At 41.3% G+C, this 20,609-nt stretch overlaps 1 protein-coding gene across 1 annotated transcript in view; it reads left to right on the top strand.

The window, feature by feature from the left end:
* DPYD (dihydropyrimidine dehydrogenase) overlaps nucleotides 1-20,609 on the top strand; it is a 1,720,296-nt gene that overhangs the window by 655,403 nt on the left and 1,044,284 nt on the right. The window contains exon 8 of the mRNA XM_089677280.1: nucleotides 5,859-5,946. Coding sequence (XP_089533406.1) covers nucleotides 5,859-5,946 — 88 coding nt within the window. The remainder of the gene's footprint in view (nucleotides 1-5,858; nucleotides 5,947-20,609) is intronic.

The raw sequence follows: 20,609 nt of genomic DNA, 5'->3' as shown, positions 1-20,609 counted from the left end.
GATCTACTATTGGTCAGCTATCCTAGTCACTGTAAGATGACCATACATTCTCGGGCTAATGCTGCGGTTTGTCTTGAAGCGGTTATACTGGGTTCCCTTACAGAACTGAGTAATCTCGTATATAGAGACACTAGGGACTACACCTCCCTGCCACTTCCTACGAGGGTCACCCTTCTGGTCTGGGTTGTGGCTAGGAGATGTTTTCTGCAGTCTCATCAGTAGTCCCCATACTGCCCCTTGTGGGGCAATCCGACCTTGTCTCACTTCCGACAGTTACCTGACCCCCAAGTGTGGGCACGTTATGGTATCAGACTGATTAAGGACATCATGCCTATGGGTACTTTGCTATCATTTAAAGAACTCTCCTGCAAACACAGATTACCTGGGTGGATTTACTTTAGATATTACCAGTTGCGCCATGTTGCGTGGGCAGAATTTCCAACCCCCCCAGATTGGAGACTGACCCAATAGAGGATCTTCTTGCGCAGGAGTCCCTCCGGCTGTCCCATTCACTGTCTCTCTTGTTGGGCATACAAGATGATGAACAGAGGCCTCTCCATACCAAATTGCTTCTTTCCTATATATTATATTATGTCAAGAAGGAGATACTTGATCATTGGACCTCCCCCAACCCCCCTCAGTGGCCTCATGGGAGGCATCCATTAATGCAGTGCTACCTACACCGTGTTCCAAATTATTATGCAAATTATATTTTTCTCATTTACCTAAATAATTGATGTAAATAACAGTCAGCATAATTCTCATGTTATCAACTATTAAGAGTACAATTCACATTTTATTAAACAAACCTCCTAATGATAACAGTATTTTTTTTAAACATAAAACACTTACAATGCACTGTTCCAAATTATTACGCACAGTAAGTTTCAAAACACTTTATAGGTTGTAAAGAACTGAAAATTGTCATTTGTTGTGTTTGCAGCATATTTACTGAAATCAAAAGCTATTTCAATCAAACTTTTAACAACATTTTACCTTTTTAAACATGTTAACAGGTCAGGTTACATTGTAACATAGGACCCCTTATTTGATAGCAGCTTCACAAGTCTTGCATCCATTGAACTTGTGAGTTTTTGGACAGTTTCTGCTTGAATTTGTTTGCAAGATGTCAGAATAGCCTCCCAGAGCTGCTGTTTGGATGTAAACTGCCTCCCACCCTCATAGATCTTTTGCTTGAGGATGCTCCAAAGGTTCTCAATAGGATTGAGGTCAGGGGAGGATGAAGTTTGATAAGGTTTGGCAACCCTGGACGGAACAATGGATATGCTATTTTGTTGAAATGTTGCTTGTTCTCTGGTTGCATAGCCATTGACCTTGCTGTGAGCCCTGCTCCTCTATGACTAATCGAATGCACTAATTTATTTTGTTTGGGGTTTTTTTTGCTTTCTGTCTTTGGATATTGTTGTCTCACAATACTGATTTATACTGTTTGGTTGTTGCTGTTAGTGTACTATGCTATTGTTCAATAAACTACCATCCTGGTTGTTAAAAAAAAAAGATCACATGTGAAGAATAACAACCCTATATTACTACTTTTCTTTTGTAGTACAATTGCTTAGGATTAAAAGCAAGATTCACTAAAGGCAGAGCAAACCATCAGCAATAGTAAATCCTTCATGCACTTGACTTGCTTCTGCTTAGTATAATAAGACATGCTTAATATATAACTCAGCCTGCATTTTTTTGATATGGAACAATATAAATGTAAGATTCTTAGCTTTCATTGTAAGTATAAAATATAATGTTTGCTAAAAAATAAAGCACATTATCAATACAATTTCTACATTGAGGTTATATTATGAACATAAACTCTATTTTTACAATGCTGCTTCTCCTTTATTTTTTCCAGAGTAGAAAAATGCATGTGCTTTTAGTAGTTTACTAGCATATTGCAATGCAGGAACACTGTAATGAGATGTTTGCTTTTAGCAGTAAATTTCCACACATTTTCATTATTATGCCATGACCCTGGCTCCCTATGCTCTCCAGGATTGCAGCGCTGTACAAACATTTGACGTAACTGCATCCAGTACATAATAACGGGAAAAATTGGAGATATTGCTTACAAAAATGCATGAAATGGAAATGTTCTCATCCAGAGTGAATGATATATAAATGTACATTAGCTGAACACTGCTTTGTGGTTTAAATACTTTACATTTTGAGAACATTGGGTAATTTTGCTGGAGGATCACTTTTGATGTACATTTAAAGGGATAATTCCACCAGCACTAAAAAATCATTGTTTGTATGAACAGGTGTGTGAAACAATGCTTATTTTACTAAACCTTGTTTTAATTCATACTGAAGATGAGGGTTATAACCCTACCCCAACTGTTCCATTATTTAAAATTGTAAAATACAGGGGTTGGGTTGTAAACTCAATTTCTGTTAAAATTGGAGTTACCTTGAATGGTGGCAGGTTTTAGAATTCTGCAATTTCACTGAATGTACACTTTTCTTATAAAAGGTAACCTGTGCCTTGTCATTACTGGGTGGAGCAACAAGTTCAATTTGTGATCCCCTCCCAAGCATTGCATACCTTTCCCAACTTTTTAGCTGCTTGCAGAAATGTAAATTAGTGAGTGTACAGCTTGTATAACAGTGTAAATTTGCTGTCCCCTCAAAATAACTCAACACACAGCCATTAATGTCTAAACCGCTGGCAACAAATGTGAGTACACCCCTAAGTGAAAATGTCCAAATTGGGACCATAGTGTCAATATTTTGTGTGGCCACAATTATTTTCCACCACTGCCTTAACCCTCTTGAGCATGAAGTTCACCAGAGCTTCACAGGTTGCCACTGGAGTCCTCTTCCACCTCTCCATGACGACGTCATGGAGCTGGTGGATGTTATACACCTTGCCCTCCTCCACCTTCTGTTTGAGGATGCCCCACAGATGCTCATTAGGGTTTAGGTCTGGAGACATGCTTGGACAGTCCATCATCTTTACCCTCGGCTTCTTTAGCAAGGCAGTGTTGTCTTGAAGGTGTGTTTGGGATTGTTAACATGTTGGAATACTGCCCTGCGTCCCAGTCTCCGAAGGGAGGGGATCAAGCTCTGCTTCAGTATGTCACAGTACATGTTGGCATTCATGGTTCCCTCAATGAACTGTAGCTCCCCAGTGCCGGCAGCACTCATGCAGCCCCAGACCATGACACTCCCACCACCATGCTTGACTGTAGGTAAGAACCACTGTCTACTCCTCAACTGGTTGCCACCACACACACTTGACACCATCTGAACCAAATAAGTTTATCTTAGTCTCATCAGACCACAGGACATGTTTCCAGTAAACCATATCCTTAGTCTGCTTGTCTTCAGCAAATGGCTTTCTTGTGCATCATCTTTAGAAGAGGCTTCCTTCTGTGATGACAGCCATGCAGACCAATCTGATGCAGTGTACAGTGTATGGTCTGAGCACTGACAGGCTGGCCCCCCAACCCTTCAACCTCTACAGCAATGCTGGCAGCATTCATACGTCTATTTCCCAAAGACAACTTTTGGATATGACACTGAGCACGTGCACTCAACTTATTTGGTTGACCATGGTGAGGCCTGTTCTGAGTGGAACCTGTCCAGTGAAACTGCTGTATGGTCCTGGCCACCATGCTGCAGCTCAGTTTCAGGTTCTTGGCAATCTTCTTATACCCTAGGCCATCTTTATGTAGAGCAACAATTCTTTTTTTCAGATCCTCAGAGAGTTCTTTGCCATGAGGTGCCATGTTGAACTTCCAGTGACCAGTATGAGAGAGTGAGGGTGATAACACCAAATTTAACATACCTGCTCCCCATTCACTCCTGAGACCTTGTAACACTAACAAGTCACATGACACCGGGAAGGGAAAATGGCTAATTGGGCCCAATTTGGACATTTTCACTTAGGGGTGTACTCACTTTTGTTGCCAGCGGTTTAGACATTAATGGCTGTGTGTTGAGCTATTTTGAGGGGACAGTAAATTTACACTGTTATACAATCTGTACACTCATTACTTTACATTGTAGAAAAGTGTTGTTTCTTCAGTGTTGTCACATGAAAAGATATAATAAAATATTTACAAAGGGGTTGTGAGGGGTTTACTCACTTCTGTGTGATACTGTGTGTATATATGTGTATATATATATATATATATATATATATATATATATATATATATATATATATATATATATATATATATATATATATATATATCCCATCTCTTACCTGTCCAGAGCTACCACACACTTACCCGGGGGTAAGAAAAAATACAAGCATAATGCCAACTGTTGTGGTTGCTGTTGCATTTTACTCTATGCTGTCTTCCTCTGTTAGCCTTTGCTGCTGTAATATGGGACAACATGAGGTGGACGTCACACACTCACACAAGTAAAGTAGGAGTGGTGAGGGGGAAGACCAGCAGCTGAGGCCAACATATACAGGGATCTGACACTCCAGGATGTGCTGCATCCTTAAAGAATATGCAAACCCAACATTTCATACTCCTTGGTTTTCCAAGGTGATGGTTCACACATACTTTAAGAAATTGCCATGTAATTAGTAAGAAAAATAGTAAAATGTTCTACAACTGCAATGCCTAAAATTATGTTTAATTTCAATTCATGTGTGCTTTACATGTATCTAAAGCCAAAACCTTTTTATTTTGTTTTGGATACAGTGGTAAAAGTTTGGTTTGTACTGCTTTTTCTGTCCCTGTTAAGACAATTTACCCTCTCTATTGGTTCTAATAAACATTGCCAAGATAGAATATGGAAATCAAAAAATCTAAATTGTCACAATAACTAGAAAAAGGGGATATTTTCCAGTGAGGACACTTATGGTGACATATGTCTCAGAGGGGGTTTCCTTTTCTTCAGATGTATTTCTTCTCACATCCTATTGTGGCTACAGAACAAGAATTGTAGGGAAAACTCTACAATGGGACGAAGATGGAAAAAAATGGGTCTTAAACCTTCCCTACTCTATCCAAAGTGGAAAAAAATGTTTTGGCTTTAGATATGCTTTAAGGATGCATTATATAATTGAAACATTGTGAATGCATTCAACATGTTATAGGTAAACGCCCATTACTTTTAAGGATTGATCAGCTAAAAGCTGATTTTTCTGTTTTTGTTAGATACTGGATTGCTAAACCACCTGGTGGTTTTGTGTGTCTCTTGGCATGTCTGGTGGTCAAAACTAAACCCAAATTAAATAATATCTCACACTACCAAGGAATCCCTCTGGGTTTTGCAATTAATGTTATGATAATGAATACACAAGAGAAAAGGAAACAATACTTCAACTGAAGGAGGAGGGTGACCTAAAACCTCAAGATGGATAAAACTGGAACCAGAATCTCCAGCATGAAATTAGCTGTTGGACTCCCTAAGAACTATAATGAATTTCAGTTTGGATTTGATACATCCTTTAAGTAATGCTTGCAAATATTAGGTGTCACCATACCAAGAAATAGCTAAGGTTAGTCGTGCTAAATGAGTGAAATAGCATTCCTATACATATATTTTCAAGCAGTGTAACATCACCTTACATAACCTGTTTTAAATGGCAATGTATTAAGATTTTTTTGTATGCTTTAAAATATTGTTAGAGATATTAAATGTCTGTTCCTTTCCTACTCTGTACATTGTTAGAATCAGAGAAAGAACCTTCTTTCTAATCACATTTTAATGAGCAGTTTGCAAATCATATTATGTATCCCCTTTGTCTTATGCATTCTGTCTCATTCTCCTCCAGGCTTTCAAAGTTTTTACTCTGTTTCCAAACACTCTTCTCTCTTATTAGGTTACATTACATTAGTTTTCTTAATTGGCAATGTATTTTCTTTTATAAGGTAATTGAGGGCACAGGCCTAGGAATGAATGGAATGAATATAAGATCTCTGAAGGAAGAGGGCTTTGCTGTAATATTCATCGGCATTGGTAAGTAGTCATTGTCAGTGTTTGTCTGCAGAGTATTGAAAATAATATATTCATTGCAAAATTAATTCTCAGAAAGACTTTTTATTTTCTTCCTTTATAACGAACCAATGAGGCCTCATTCATGTCCTTGTTGATAAACAATGCTTAACATGTTTTTAGCCAGATGCTGGGTCTAAAAGGGCACAGCCTATTACACACCTGTATGCCTTGTTTTAAATTTACTTGAATGTAGCATGAATTATATGGACCTGTGCCAATGACGCTAGTTCATTGATCATTATTGGTTTCCTTGGTGGTCCCCCTAGTAGAAAAATGTTTTTAGTGGAGCAACGCACCTCCTGAAGAATGTTCTAAGAAAGTTTGTTAATTTTTCAAATCATTAGTGGGTCAAATCAATGTTTGTTTTTGGTGCAGGGGCAAGAAAATTCAAAGGAGAAGGATGTAAAAAATATTTCTCATAGTGTATGTGGTTTTTGTTCTGTAAAGTTTATGCATTCCAAAATCAAATGTTAAAAGCACAGAAAATCTTTAAAATGACATTCGAATGTTCTGAGAATTTTCATACAAATTTTCCTAAGACTAGGGGTCCTTTCACACGGGCGTTCCCTTTTTTTTCATTAGTTCAGTCACGTTTAAAAAAAAAAATGGATTCGTTTACATCAGTTTTTCATCAGTTTACATAATTTTTTTCAGCAGTTTCTTGTCAGTTTCTCGTCAGTTTTTACATCAGTTTATTTTACATCCTTTACCAGTGTGAAAACAGATGCAGAAATGGACCTTGTGTCTGTTTACATCCAGTTTTCGTCCTTTCCGTTTTTGTAATGGAAGAAAATTAGGGTTTTTGTTCCATTCAAAAAAATAGATGTTAATGGATGCAAACATTAATGGGAGTAAACAGATGATCATCTGTTTACATCCGCTAGTCCATAGAAATACATGGATATCTGTTTTTCATCCGTAAACGGACAGATGAAAAATTAACATACAGAATGCCCGTGTGAAAGGATCCTTTTCCTATGAATTTTCATTCAACATTATGTCCAGCTATGACCAGCATTACTCACACCCTGGACCTTTTCTGCATTTAGAGACTCCATAGAAAAGAAGGTGTGTAATGAAAACTACTAAATGTTTCAATTTGAGCTGCAGCTAGTTTAAATAATTATTTCAGCCCGAAGCATTAAAGAATGCAGAGACACTAAAGATGAGGTTTGTGTTCCCCACTATTCATGGTTTCAAGACAAAACGTGGGGGTTCAAAATACACAGTCCCAGTAAAATTATGTGCAAATTTACCCAGGATCATTTTTTGCACTATATTGAACTGCATGGCCATTGAACTCTGGCCCACAGACAAATGGCCAAGAAGGGGCTTCTGGATAAGCCAACCCCCTCACTATGAAATGAGAGGTACACAGTAGCCATAGTTACAGTGTATTAAATCTGCTGTAGAAAAAGTATAGGGAAAGCTGACAGCTGGCGTGGAGAGAGATTAAGGCCAGTTAGGTAACTATTCTTTAATTATCTTTGGGCAATCACTATTTTTCTGCTTTTTTGCTGTTATTATTAGGGGATGTATGCATTTGAATGTACATTTCAAGATATGTATGTACTGTGTGTGTGTATGTATATATAAATATATATATATATATGTATATGTTATTTTCATTGTACAACCTTAAAAAATAAGTTTTCTTTTGTTTTAGAGATTGGTATTTGGGGAATTTCATTTATTTTGCGGGTTTATTGATTTATATGTTGGTGGGGTCTTTTTTATGTTTCACTTGCTGACCATTCTTGAAGCTGCCTTTTATTCCACCGTTACATTATTTGAAAGAAAAAACAGTGTGCACTTAAACCACCTCAAATTATATCACTCAAATCCACTGTAACCCCTTACCCCCAAAGTAAAAATAAAAGTTAGGCATACACAGGCTAGGCCTATTATCCTTGATTAAAACTGTCCTGCTGCTGGACAATTTTACATTGCTGTATTCTTTGCAGTTTAATTCTTGTAGAAAAATACCTTTATATTCTTTGTAGTACATTTCAGCCAATTATCCCTTAATAAAATTGTCCTGCTGCTGGCTAACACTTCTTATCACCTGAATCTTTTATTTCTTAATAGGAGTTTGATAGAAGTTCCTCGCCACTAACTACAAGCCAGTTTCACTCTTAAACTCTAATATTAAAATTTACATGAAGACATTAGCATAAAGATTACTAGATATAATTCCCACTATGATAAATCCAGACCAAGTGGGTTTCATCAAAGGGCATCAAGCTCCTCCACACTAGACGATTGCTCAATATACTTCAATATACCGCACTTCACAGGACACCAACATTGTTCTTGGTGTTAGATGCAGAGAAAGCATTTGATTGAGTGCACTGGGGGTTCCTTGAAGCATCACTGCTAAAATTTGGCTTGGCAGGGCCCATCTTGTTTTCAGTTATGGCATTACACTATAACCCATCAGCAAAAGTATATACTGTATGGTGGAGATGCTATCTTTGGACTTTATCATTTCAAATTCTGTTTCACAAATTCAGCATATCTTAGCATCTTTTGGAGCAGTCTCCTATTATAAAATAAATTAAGCCAAATCATAGATCCTAGGCCTTAACTTTCCTACTAGTCTTATAGCCCTTCTCATGGACACCTCTTTCTATAAATACTTAAGTACATGGGAACTCACATCTCATACTCCTCCACTAAGCTGTATCACATTAACTTTAAAACCCTTCTGATTCTCGCCCCTGATAAATACAAGGTTTAACCAACTTTGATCTCTCTGTTTCAAGTAGAATAGCTGAATTCAAAATGCTAGCACTACTTTAAATCGTATACCTCTTCAGAACTATACCTGTCACTACCCCACCCATCTTTTTTCACAAAGATCTGCTCTATAGTGTCACAAGTTAGCCTGCAGTTTATTGTTTGTGTATTCTTACCTCCTTGCTGCAGTGCTGTTCCTGATTCCTTTCACATGTGTGGTTTGTCTGTGCTCACCTATGGGCTTCGTCTGCTATTTTCTGGGTTTTATTTCCTTCCATTCCATCACTTCCTGGCCCGCCTCCTAGTTTGCTTGTCTATATATGGCATGCTCAGTCTAGCCCACTTTGCCTGAGCAACTTCTTAGTTCTCTGAGCTCCTGTCTGTTGCTATGCTTGTATCCTGTATCTGACTACCCGTGTACCGACCCTGGCTTTGTCTACTGACTGTGCTTGATTTCCACCTGTCCTGACCTCTGCTTGTCTATCGGCTTCCCTGTTGTCTCCTGGCATTAAACTCTGCTCACGCGAGTGGTCTCCGCATCCTCAGCTGGGCATACCTGGAGGCCATGACCTGGTTCTAGCTTGCTGCAAGTCCATCTCCACCAACAGGGGCTCTGGTGAAGAAGCAGGCTGGGGCTTAGACTCCATGCCCTGGGAATCCCCGAGTTGGCGGTAAACAAGGGCTCACTACCTGAGGTCCATGACAGTTTGCTCAGGCCATGAGCTCCTCGGAGACACTGCAGCCTCTCCTGGAACAACATCAGTGTTTGGCGCAGAGTCGATGTCCAGCAAGCCTATCAGCAACGTATTATGCAGTGTTTGCAGGAACTTTCCTCACGGTTGGATCAGCTGCAGGTTGTGTCCACTTCCTCACCCTCTGTTTCAGCTCCTGCTCTGTGCTCCAACCACTGCTGTTCCTCCAGTGAAACACAATCCTTCGAAACTCCAGCTGCCTCCACCGCCTCGCTTCTCTGGTGATCCCAAAGCTTGTCAGGGCTTCATCAATCAGTGATCAATTCACTTTGAGCTAGCAGCCCACCATTTTTCTATTGACCATTCCAAGGTGGTGTATATTTTTTCCCTCCTTTCTGGTGAAGCACTGACTTGAGCCTCGACATTGGCTTGGGCCTCGCCCTCACATCAAGATCAAACCATTTGCAGTCTCTTATCCTTCCTGCAGGCTTTCCATAAACCCTTTGATGTGCCTGGTAGGACTTCATCTGCTGCAGGAGTTCTGTGGCTTCTTCAAGGTAGTATGACTGTTGGACAATATGTCGTTCAGTTTCGCACCTTAGCTTCGGAACTGGCATGGAATAATGAGGCCCTATCTGCAACCTTTTGGCAGGGTCTAGTGGACCATATTGAGGATGAACTAGCTGGAATAACCATACCCACCATCCTGGATGACTTGATTGCTCTTAGCATCCAAATCGGCGTCCGCTTCCAGGAGCAAGATCTGGAAAGGGCTGGTCCACGTCGCCCCCCAGTGGGTTCGTTAGCTCCTGTTTTCCAGAAGTCACCTGATCAATCTACCTCTGCAACAGTGCCGGCAACTGAAGAGCCTATGCAGTTAGGCCGAACACACCTCACTCTACAAGAGCGGTCAATTTGCCTAAGACTTGGTCTATGACTTTACTGTGGGACTGAAGGTCATATAATTAAGTCCTGTTCTGTCCGTCCTGGAAACTCTCAGGTCTAGGTAACTCTGAGGGAGGTGATCTAGACCAGCACCTGAATTCCACCACTTTCCCTTGATTTATCATATCTGTTTCCATTCATTGGGCCGTGAACTCATACCAGGTTTCTGTTTATGTGGACTCTGGAGCAGCCGGGAACTTCATCGAGCAATCATTGGCCACTGAATTGGGCATTCCTCTTGTTCCCTTGATGATGCCCCTATCAGTATCTGTAGTTGATGGCTCTACTTTGGCCTTAGGACCTCTATGGTTCCGAACTAACTCCATTACTATGCATGTTGGTGTTCTTCATCGTGAGGAAATCTCCTTCCTGATCCTTCCTAAGTCTCATCATTCTTGGACTTCCATGGTTGCAGAAACACTCACCCTATCTAGACTGGAACTGTGGCCAAGTATTGTCCTCGAGGTCACAATTCCATGGGACCTGTCTCCCTAAAGTGCTCCCTCCTCTCTGTGTACCCGTGGCTCTCTGCATCTATTCTCGTACGTTCAGACATTTTCCAGCCTTTCTTCTTGGACGTAGTGCTTCATCTTTGGGAGTGGGGGCTGTCTTTCTCCAAATGCATGATGGTAAGCTCCATCTTTGTACCTTCTTTTCTAAGAAGTTTTCAGATGCTGCAAGGAATTACACTATCAGGGATAGGGAACTGCTGACTTTTAAGCTGGCACTGCAAAAATGGCGACATCTGCTGGAGGGATCTCCACATCGTATCCTGATTTATACTGACCATAAGAACCTCCAGTATCTGCAACCCACCCAGCGTTTGAATCCCAGACAGGCACAATGGTCTCTCTTATTTGCAAGATTTAACTTTGACATTACCTTTTGGCCCGGTTCTAAAAATGCCCATGCAGATGCCTTGTCCAGATCATTTGACATTGCTGACTCAGAGTGTCATATTGAACCGGAATGGATTATTTCTGCCAATCATATCCTGGCCACCACTCATCTTCAGTCTAGATGCATCCCACCCGGAAAGATCTTTGTGGCCGCCACCCTTCGCTCCAAGCTACTTAAATGGGCACATGACTCTAAACTCTCTGGACATCCTGGTGTGCAACGCACCTGTTCCTTCCTGCAGCATCATTACTGGTGGCCCTCACTGCGGAAGGATGTTGAAGAATATGTTCAGGCTTGCTCCATTTGTGTGCAGTCTAAGTCCTCCATGTCTGCTCCTGCAGGTCTTCTTTTACCTCTACCTGTTCCAGATGAACCTTGGCGTTGCACATCCATGGACTTTATTTCTGAACTACCCCCTTCATCCGGTTCCACCACTATTTCAGTAGTTGTGGACAGGCTTTCTAAAATGTGTCACCTAACTCCACTCAGGACTACCTTCTGCCATCACTTTGGCTTCCAAATTCATTAAGGAAAACTTCCGCTTCATGGTATGCCCTCGCACATTGTCTCTGACAGAGGTGTTCAATTTACAGCTCACTTCTGGAGGGCTCTGGCCACATCCTTCGGAATCAAGTTGGACTTCTCAGCCTTTCATCCGCAGTCTAATGGCCAACCTGAAAGGGTCAGTCAGAATGTTGAATGGTGACAGTTTGCTGACCCCGGCTTCTTCCACTGACTGTGCTTGATTTCCACCTGTCCTGACCTTGGCTTGTCTATTGGCTTCCCTGTTGTCTCCTGGAATTAAACTCTGCTCGCGCGAGTGGTCTCCGCATCCTCAGCTGGTCGTACTTGGGGGCCATGACCTAGTTCTAGCTTGCTGCAAGTCCATCCCCACCATCAGGGGCTCTGGTAAAGAAGCAGGCTGGGACTTAGACTCTGCGCCCTGGGGAACCCAGAGTTGGCGGTCTACAAGTGCTCACTACCTGTCCGTGACATATAGTTAGTAGTTATGTCTGGAGGGAGAAAAAATTAGAAGCTCCTTCCTTATACTGACCAAACATAAACTAGCTGGTGGTATGTCTTCACCTAGTTTTTACCATTACCACCTAGCAACACTCCTAAATCAAACATGATTTTGGTGGACTCCTAATCCTGACAAACTTTGGTCCTTTATAGTGGAATACCTATTGCCTTGTTCCACTATACATGCCATGGTAGCTGTGGCCCTATCAGAAAAAAAAATCAAATTACCCAAATCATTGTACTGCTCAGTTCCAGGTAAAAGGAGCACTAGGCAAGTTATCTTCCATGATGAAAACACCTGATGCTTTTCAATCACTTTTGTTAGACCATCTAGAACTGGTCATAGCCTACTGAAAGTTGTCCCTCTGGGTCAGTTTGGGAATCCACTCAGTCCAGGATCTATTTACCGATAAAGGTCTGAAACCATTTGCCGAACTCCTAGAAACTTACCATTTGCCCCAACAGGAGCAAAACACTTACAAATTGCTCATTTACTGCAACACACTCAGCTACAAGCAATATTGTCACGTACCTGGTTGGGGAGCCTGACGTGGAGAGGAGGCGTCCTCTTACTACTCCCCCCTGATAGTGGGAACAGAGGGAGCAGAGCCAGGAGTGGCAAGAGTGCCGGGTGGGTCTGGAGCTGGTAGAAGGCAGATGAAGACCCAGGAGATCCGGATGCAGGCCAGGTGCGGATGCAGGAACGTGGGTGCAGCAGCAGGCAGGTATGGCGGCAATCAGGATGCAGACCGGAAACGGACAAAGGAGCATGGATGTGGCAGCAGGCAGGTATGGCAGTAACCAGGATGCAGGCCAGGTGCGGATGCAGGAACGTAGGTTCAGTAGTAGGCAGGTATGGCGGCAATCAGGATGCAGACTGGGACTTGACACAGGAGCGTGGATGCTGCAGCAGGCAGGTATGGTGGTTACCAGGATGCAGGCCAGGTGCAGGACCGTGGGTGCAGCAGCAGGTAAGTATGGCGGTGACCAGGATGCAGGCCAGGTGCAGGTCTGTGGGTGCAGCAGCAGGCAGGTATGGCAGCAATCAGGATACAGGTCAGATGCAGATACAGGTAAGTGGGTGCAGCAGAGTCAGACAAGCCGGGTCAAGATCAAACGAGTGTAGCAGGAGATATTAATCCTGTCTCATGGCTGTGATCTGCTGACTGGCCTCTCCTGTGTAACCTGACACTTGCCCTGACACAGACAAAGCAGTGAGTGATTTCAGCCCCCCCTTATCCTCTCAGACTGTAAGAGAGTGAGAGAGCCAATTACAAGAGCCATTAAAGGAGCCAATGACAAGGACTCTGTCAAACAGGAAGTGCAGGTGCAAAGCATTGTGGACGATGGAGTCTTGAACCGAAACGGCCTTATAGGCTAATATGGAGATAGAATTATAAAAGAACTACGAAAGCCATCATACTGAGGGAGAGCAGAGTGAAGGGATCCATCTTGGGGTTTTTCTCCTGAGGAGAGGAGACTGCATGTGGCAGCAGAGAGATTGGACCTGGCAAAGAAGTGCTTTTGGGCAGTGCACTGCATGCTTGGTGATCTGCATCAGCCAAGGGAATATCCAAACTGAGAGAAGTGTTTTACAGTACAGAGGCCATCCTGACAATGTGAAGTGCTCATCCTGAGGTGACCAGAGGAACCTGTCATTTCCAGGACGATCGTTTGGGCCTTTGTCACAGGATCTGGTGAGAGGGATTTTTCCCACTGTCAGATGACAGGAACACTGCACACATACTGCATCATACCTTGCTCAAATTCACCAGGCACTGGGTTGTGTAGATGGCCCTGCTGAACAGACACAGTATTTGCTTTGCTATACAAATATTGCCACTGGATTACAATTATACTTTAAGTGTTTAACCTCCCTAGCGGTATGATTATTTCAGATTTTTGGTGCTGAAAGCGGTACCATTATTTTGCATGGAAATATGTAGTTTTTTTATTGTAGGCTGTAATATTTAGGAATAACTCATTGAAATCTGTACGAACAAGAGTATGATAAAATCTGAAACACAAAATCATAAATTATAATTTAATAAATAATCATAAAAAATAATAATATAATAATATTACATTTAATTCAATAATATAATCAAACCAAAAACACTGAAATTTGAAATATAGCGCCAAGTTCGCACATCGCTGAGCAAAGTCGCAAAATTGTTTTCAGTGTCTGATGACGAATTTCCCCCACGAATCATTATCACTCAATTCTGCAAGTGGTTCTGATTTACTTTCGCTGTTCTCTAGCTGATCTAAAACCGCTTTTGACCTAAAGGGACACTTTTTGGACGCCATGGACATTTCTCAGTTTCCAGGAAGAAAGAACAGTAAAAATGCAGACAGGGGACAGGACAGAGCACTCGGGACAAAATGTATGTGAAATGGGTTGAAACAGCAATGTTTTACTATGTAAAATCGTTTTGAAAAAAATGACATTTTTTTTAAATTTTCAAATTTCCCGCCGCCGCCGCCGCCGCCGCCGCCCGTACGTCCCGACGTCACAGGGACCGGAACACAGGAGGCGGATGCCAGCATCAGCCGGAGGAGATGGCCGGGGACGCTGCAGGGGACACACCGCGGGAGCGAAGGACAAGGTAAGTGCTGCAGGGACTCCCTATGCAGCGCCGCATGGTAAGCCCGAGTGTAGCTCGGGGTTACCGCTTTTGGTACTGAAATTTTACCCCGAGCTACACTCGGGAATACCGTTTGGGAGGTTAAGGAGTTTAAGTGCACCAACGAAAGTGGCTAGCTGAAGATCCCAAGATTCATCCTGTTACCAAGAGACTGAAGTTACTGGTGCCATACGTGCACGCGCATGCGTATTTAGGCCTCTATATTGCATGGTGTGTGAGGGAATAGCTTTACCTCCGAAAGCAGCTATTAAGCATCATTTGGGTACAGTGTTTGCCTATTGGGCTTGTGGTGTCGGGGGTTAGAAGGGAGAAGTTTGACACAATAGAGAGTCATTCTTCTGCCCTCCTCCTGCTTGGACATCATAGAGCCGAATCTATGTAGAGGAGGTAATTCCACTTTCAGGTTGCCATTTAAGTGTTTGCCTCTGCTCTTGGGGTTAATTCATGGTTGGAATCCCCTGAAAGCAGCCTGAGTGTAAAAGTGAGTTATATTGCTTTCGGTCACAGTATTTGCTGTTCTCTTGATTCTCCTAACATATACCTGTTGTTAATGTTTATTACTTCCCATAGAGGTCTTACAGTAAAGCTGATCTCTGTGTTTTATTATAACATGTGTGCTTTTCATTGATCCTTGCACTTACACTATTGCCAGGTGTGCCAGTGTGGGCTGAGACAGTCCTTGGGATTGAGAAGCAGAGTGGCGGAGTGAACAAACTTAAGCAGCCCCTACGGGGGTATCGCTACACGAGCAAATCAAGTACAAGGGAGCAGGCAAGCGGATAGTCAGGGATAGACGGGGTGCAGGTGGAGTTCTTTCTTAGTCAGGGTCAGATCAGATACAGGCACCAGAATCAGGTTATGGAGTGCAGAACATTATAGACCAGGAGGCATTGATTAAACTGTATTGCAGGTTCAAATAGCGCGCCTTGTGGTGACGTGTACGCTACTGTGCATGCGCACATTCGAACGCTGCTGCGCGTGCGTGTCCGCACGCTCCCACTCATGCGCACTCGCACCGCCGTGGCCAGAGGGGATCCGGCGCCGTCACATGGCTGCACAGAGGGATCCCTGAGAAATATTCTGTATACTGTAGATTCATTGCTATACCACTTCTATGAACTCACATCCACACACTCGAAAGGAATATCTTTCTTTTATAACAAACTGCATGACAAATCCTCCTTTATGAAACTTCCCTCCATCTTGAAATGGGAACGCAACATGGTTAAACATGTTGCCGATAGATGATATCTCACACCATCTAGACTTTCCAAGTTCTTCCCCACAAATTGCTTTCAATACTGGTGGTCCTGCAGCTCAATAGGATCTCTCATACATATTCTATGGTACTGCAAATCTATTAGATCTTACTGGAATCAGAACTCTAAACTGCTTTCAGAATTCACTCCCTCATCATTGACTTCCTCGATTAAGATGGAAATATTGCACATTAATATAGAGGACATTCCCATGACTTCTAGAACTATTGTCCTACACATACTTTAAACCTTAATATAATGAGGAAAGGGAATTTGTTGGTGATACAGCGCCCACAGACGTTATCAATGACCTGAATAAACATTGTACCTATGAGATAATGTTTGCTATAAAAATAACTTGCTAAATAAATTCAATTTCTCATGGAATCAATAGCTCAATCATACCTATTACACTACATAACCTAATATATCTCCTTTGATTTTCTCTCCATTCCCTCCCTTTGCTGTTTATGACCTATTGTTTTAACATACCCTTGTTGTATACCCTAGGCTGGTACTCTCACTCCCTGAGTATGTATACATTTTCTTTTCCTTTTTTTTTCTTTTTTGTTCTGTGTATTTTATAATTGTTTGTTGATGTTGTGCTCATTTTGAAGAGCTTAATTTGATAACTTAGTATGTCATAGTGATTGTTATCCCAGGATTTAAGGGAACCGAAGTAGGTTATTAACAATAATTCTGTTGTATTCTTCAACTGATTGTTATGAAGATTTGTTTAACATCTGTGTTGTTCCTAATCAATAAAGACCAATTGAAAGTAAAATTCTATGAATCCATCTTCAATTGTCCCTGCCTTCAGAACACAGCCCCAAAGAAATCTATAGGGCAGTACTGTGAAGGTGCAGCCAAGACAGTGAAGCCTTGGACCAGTAGATGTAAACAATCAGCAGAACCACAGCTCAGATTGAGGTAAGTATGCATCTGTGGAGGGGGGGGTGGGCTAATTTAGATCAGAGGAAGGGGGCAAAAAGGATTAAAACACTATGTTTTAAATTGCACTTATCCTCTAAGGGGAAAGACAATGTGCCATTCCCTATACCAAACAATCAACACTCATCTTCTATTTTTTACTCTATAAGCATTAAAAGGTGAAATACATTTTGGTTGACTGTGAGTTACTGCACACTATTTCTATTTGCATTTCATAATTATATAATCCTATGTGAAGTACCATGTAATATTTTATTATGACAAATCCCATTATACGCCTACAGAGAAATGGATCCTTTGTTGTAAATTTGGCTGTCATTTCCAGTGCTAAACCCCACACTGTGTCTTGCCACCTTGCTAACTCGACTAAACCTGCTTCTATCGACACTGGGGTAGAGATGCCAATCCATATCTGGGTATTGTTTTTGTTATAAAAAATAGTAGGAGGTTTGAGGACCAAGACAAGAGGAAAAGATTTTCTCATGTTTCTATGGCCCAATTTAAAAATAAAATCAACATTTTACAAACAAGTGATTCTAAAGTATTTAGATTTTAAATTGAATTGGATTATTTAGACATTTCTTTCTAATGCTTTAATCAGTTGTAATAATTTAAACATGTATTTGTTTTAAATGTTTTGCCTTGCTTAAGGCTGAAACTTGGGATGAGCAAATATTGTCTAAATACAAGTGGCATGGGTATTCTTACTGAATATTGGCGTGCTTTGTTTATTTCTTCCAGATATGATCCAGTGTGAAACTTTGTCTTTATGCAGGGGCATTCTGTAATAAAGACCAGTCACTGCTGCTCTCTCCCTGGATATGGTATTCATAACCACCTGAAGTTTTCTGCAAGCAGCCTGTAGTGTGTGGCCCTGCTGGGTCCTTCTCACAGCTCTACCCTCTGCACAGACTATGCATAGTATAATGATGATTACACTGCTAATTTTACAAAGTAATATCTAGGTTTGCAAACACATTTGGAGCACACAAGAATAAATTATTACAGAAGAAAGGCTCAAAACAGCAAGCTTGGTGTATAGGCATTTAAGCACATTGTACTTTGAATATCATTTAAAAGTATGTGCAATTCAATGTATTCTATAACTCATCGATGCAGATGTAACACATACTGTTAGGTTGGCACCACATATAGTATATGTGCTCTTATGATTGTGTCATGGGCAGTTCCTGGTCTCATACTAATGGCTGTAGGCTGGGAGGACTGGTGCCTGATCACATGAGTGATGTGACAGAAAAACTGGAAATATCCATTACCATTTACCACAAATGAAGGCCCAATTCATCCTGAAAATAATAAAGTTATCATTCCCTTGGATACACCAAGCAGGCAATACATAAATGGCAAACATACACTATATTGCCAAAAGTATTGGGACACCCCTCCAAATCATTGGATTCAATCACCTCCACAGCCAAAGATGTATAAAATCAAGCACCTAGACATGCAGACTGCTTCTACAAACATTTGTGAAAGAATGGGTCGCTCGCAGGAGCTCAGTGAATTCAAGCATGGCATCGTGATAGGTTGCCACCTGTGCAATAAGATCATCCGTGAAATGTCCTTGCTACTAAATATTCCACGGTCAGCTGTTAGTGGTATTATACGAAAGTGGAAGCAGCTGGGAACAACAGCAACTCAACCATGAAGTAGTGGGCTACGTAAAATGACAGAGTGGGGGTAGAGAATGCTGAACAGCACAGTGCACAGAAGTCACCAACTGTCTGCAGAATCAATAGCTAAAGACCTCCAAACTTAGTGTGGCCTTCAGATTAGCACAACAATGCATAGACAGCTTCATAGAATGGGTTTCCATGGCTGAGCAGCTGTATCCAAGCCTTACATCACCAAGTGCAATGCAAAGTGTTGGATACAGTGGTGTAAAGCACTCCGCCACTGGACTCTAGAGCAGTGGAGATGTGTTTTCTGGAGTGATGAATCACACTTCTCTGTCTGGAAATCTGATGGATGTATCTGGGTTTGGTGGTTGCCAGGAGAACGTTACTTGCCTGACTGCATTGTGCCAAAAGTAAAGTTTGGTGGAGGGGGGATTATGGTGTGGAATTGTTTTTTCAGGGTTTGGGCTTGGCCCCTTAGTTCCAAGGGAACTCTTAAGGCATCAGCATACCAAGACATTTTGGACAGTTTCATGCGCCCAACTTTGTGGGAACAGTTTGGGGATGTCCCCTTCCTGTTCCAACATGACTGCTCACCAGTGCACAAAGAAAGGTCCATAAAGATTGTAAGCGCCAAGGAGCAGGGCCCTCCTATCCCTCTTGTATTGAACTGTATTGTTGCTGTATTGTCTCCCGTTATATTGTAAATCGCTGAGCAAACTCTTGTATAATAATAATAATAAAGACATGGATGAGCGAGTTTGGGGTGGCGGAAGTTGACTGGCCTGTACCTCAAACTGATAGATGACCTTTGGGATGAATAACATTGGAGACTGCTAGCCAGGCCTTCTTGTCCGACTGTACCTGACCTCACAAACGCGCTTCTGGAAGAATGGTCAAACGTTCCTAAACCTTTCGGACCAACTCAATATTGAATCCCACTGACTAAGATTGGGATGCCATTGAAATTCATGTGTGTGTAAAGGCAGGCGCCCCAATTCATTTTGGCAATATAGTGTATGTACACTTTTACAGACACATGCCAAAGTCGTAAAACTTTAGGCGTTCTGGTTTGTTTTACCTTTCATTACGCAGGGGTTAATAGAACTACTGAAATAGAAAACCAATACTAGGATAGAAATGTCACCAAAGATACAGTATGTTCTTTCTATGATATATACAGTATTAATAATCTACTAATCACATTCATAAGTAATTTAAAATTATATATATTAAATACATAACTAAATTAGGTATGTACCGTGTAGCTTTATTATATTCATCATGGAATGTGTCAAGCTTGTCACATCATTGTTCAGTTCAGGCACATCAAGCTCAAAATGGAAACAGAGGTCTAATTTAATCAAATAAATCCATTAGGGTCTTTATGAACTATGGAACTGTATTTAAGTAGACCTACACCTATTAACAACAAATTCCCATATTTATGTAACTTAGAGACTTAGTTTAATCTTCTCAAGTATGCATATTTCTTTAAAATAAAACCTGATAATCCTGCCATATTGTCCAGAGCAATGTTGTCCACCCAAAGCTGGGCTGAATAGCTGAAGAAGCCTTGAGCAGATCTGCTACAATGATTAAAAAAATTTGAAAACAGTATTTTTTTTTATATGACAGTTGTTTATGGTAAACTGTGCTTATCAAGCTAAATGTCTTCCAGTTAGAGTCTAGAGTGAGAGTACTGCACGTATTATAAAAGGCACCAGTTGTAATGCTGGGTTTAACTGAATTTCCCTCTATGGTACATGTTTGAAAAGTTATTGTAATGAATACATAATATTAGACCTAATCCTGATTTGCCAAGAAAAT

This window comes from Staurois parvus, unplaced genomic scaffold, assembly GCF_062004578.1.
Source record: "Staurois parvus isolate SC_StPar_1 unplaced genomic scaffold, SC_StPar_1.0 ptg000183l, whole genome shotgun sequence".
Lineage (NCBI taxonomy): Eukaryota > Metazoa > Chordata > Amphibia > Anura > Ranidae > Staurois > Staurois parvus.
Note: the sequence above shows the minus strand (reverse complement) of the source record. Positions and strands in the feature narration are given on the sequence as shown.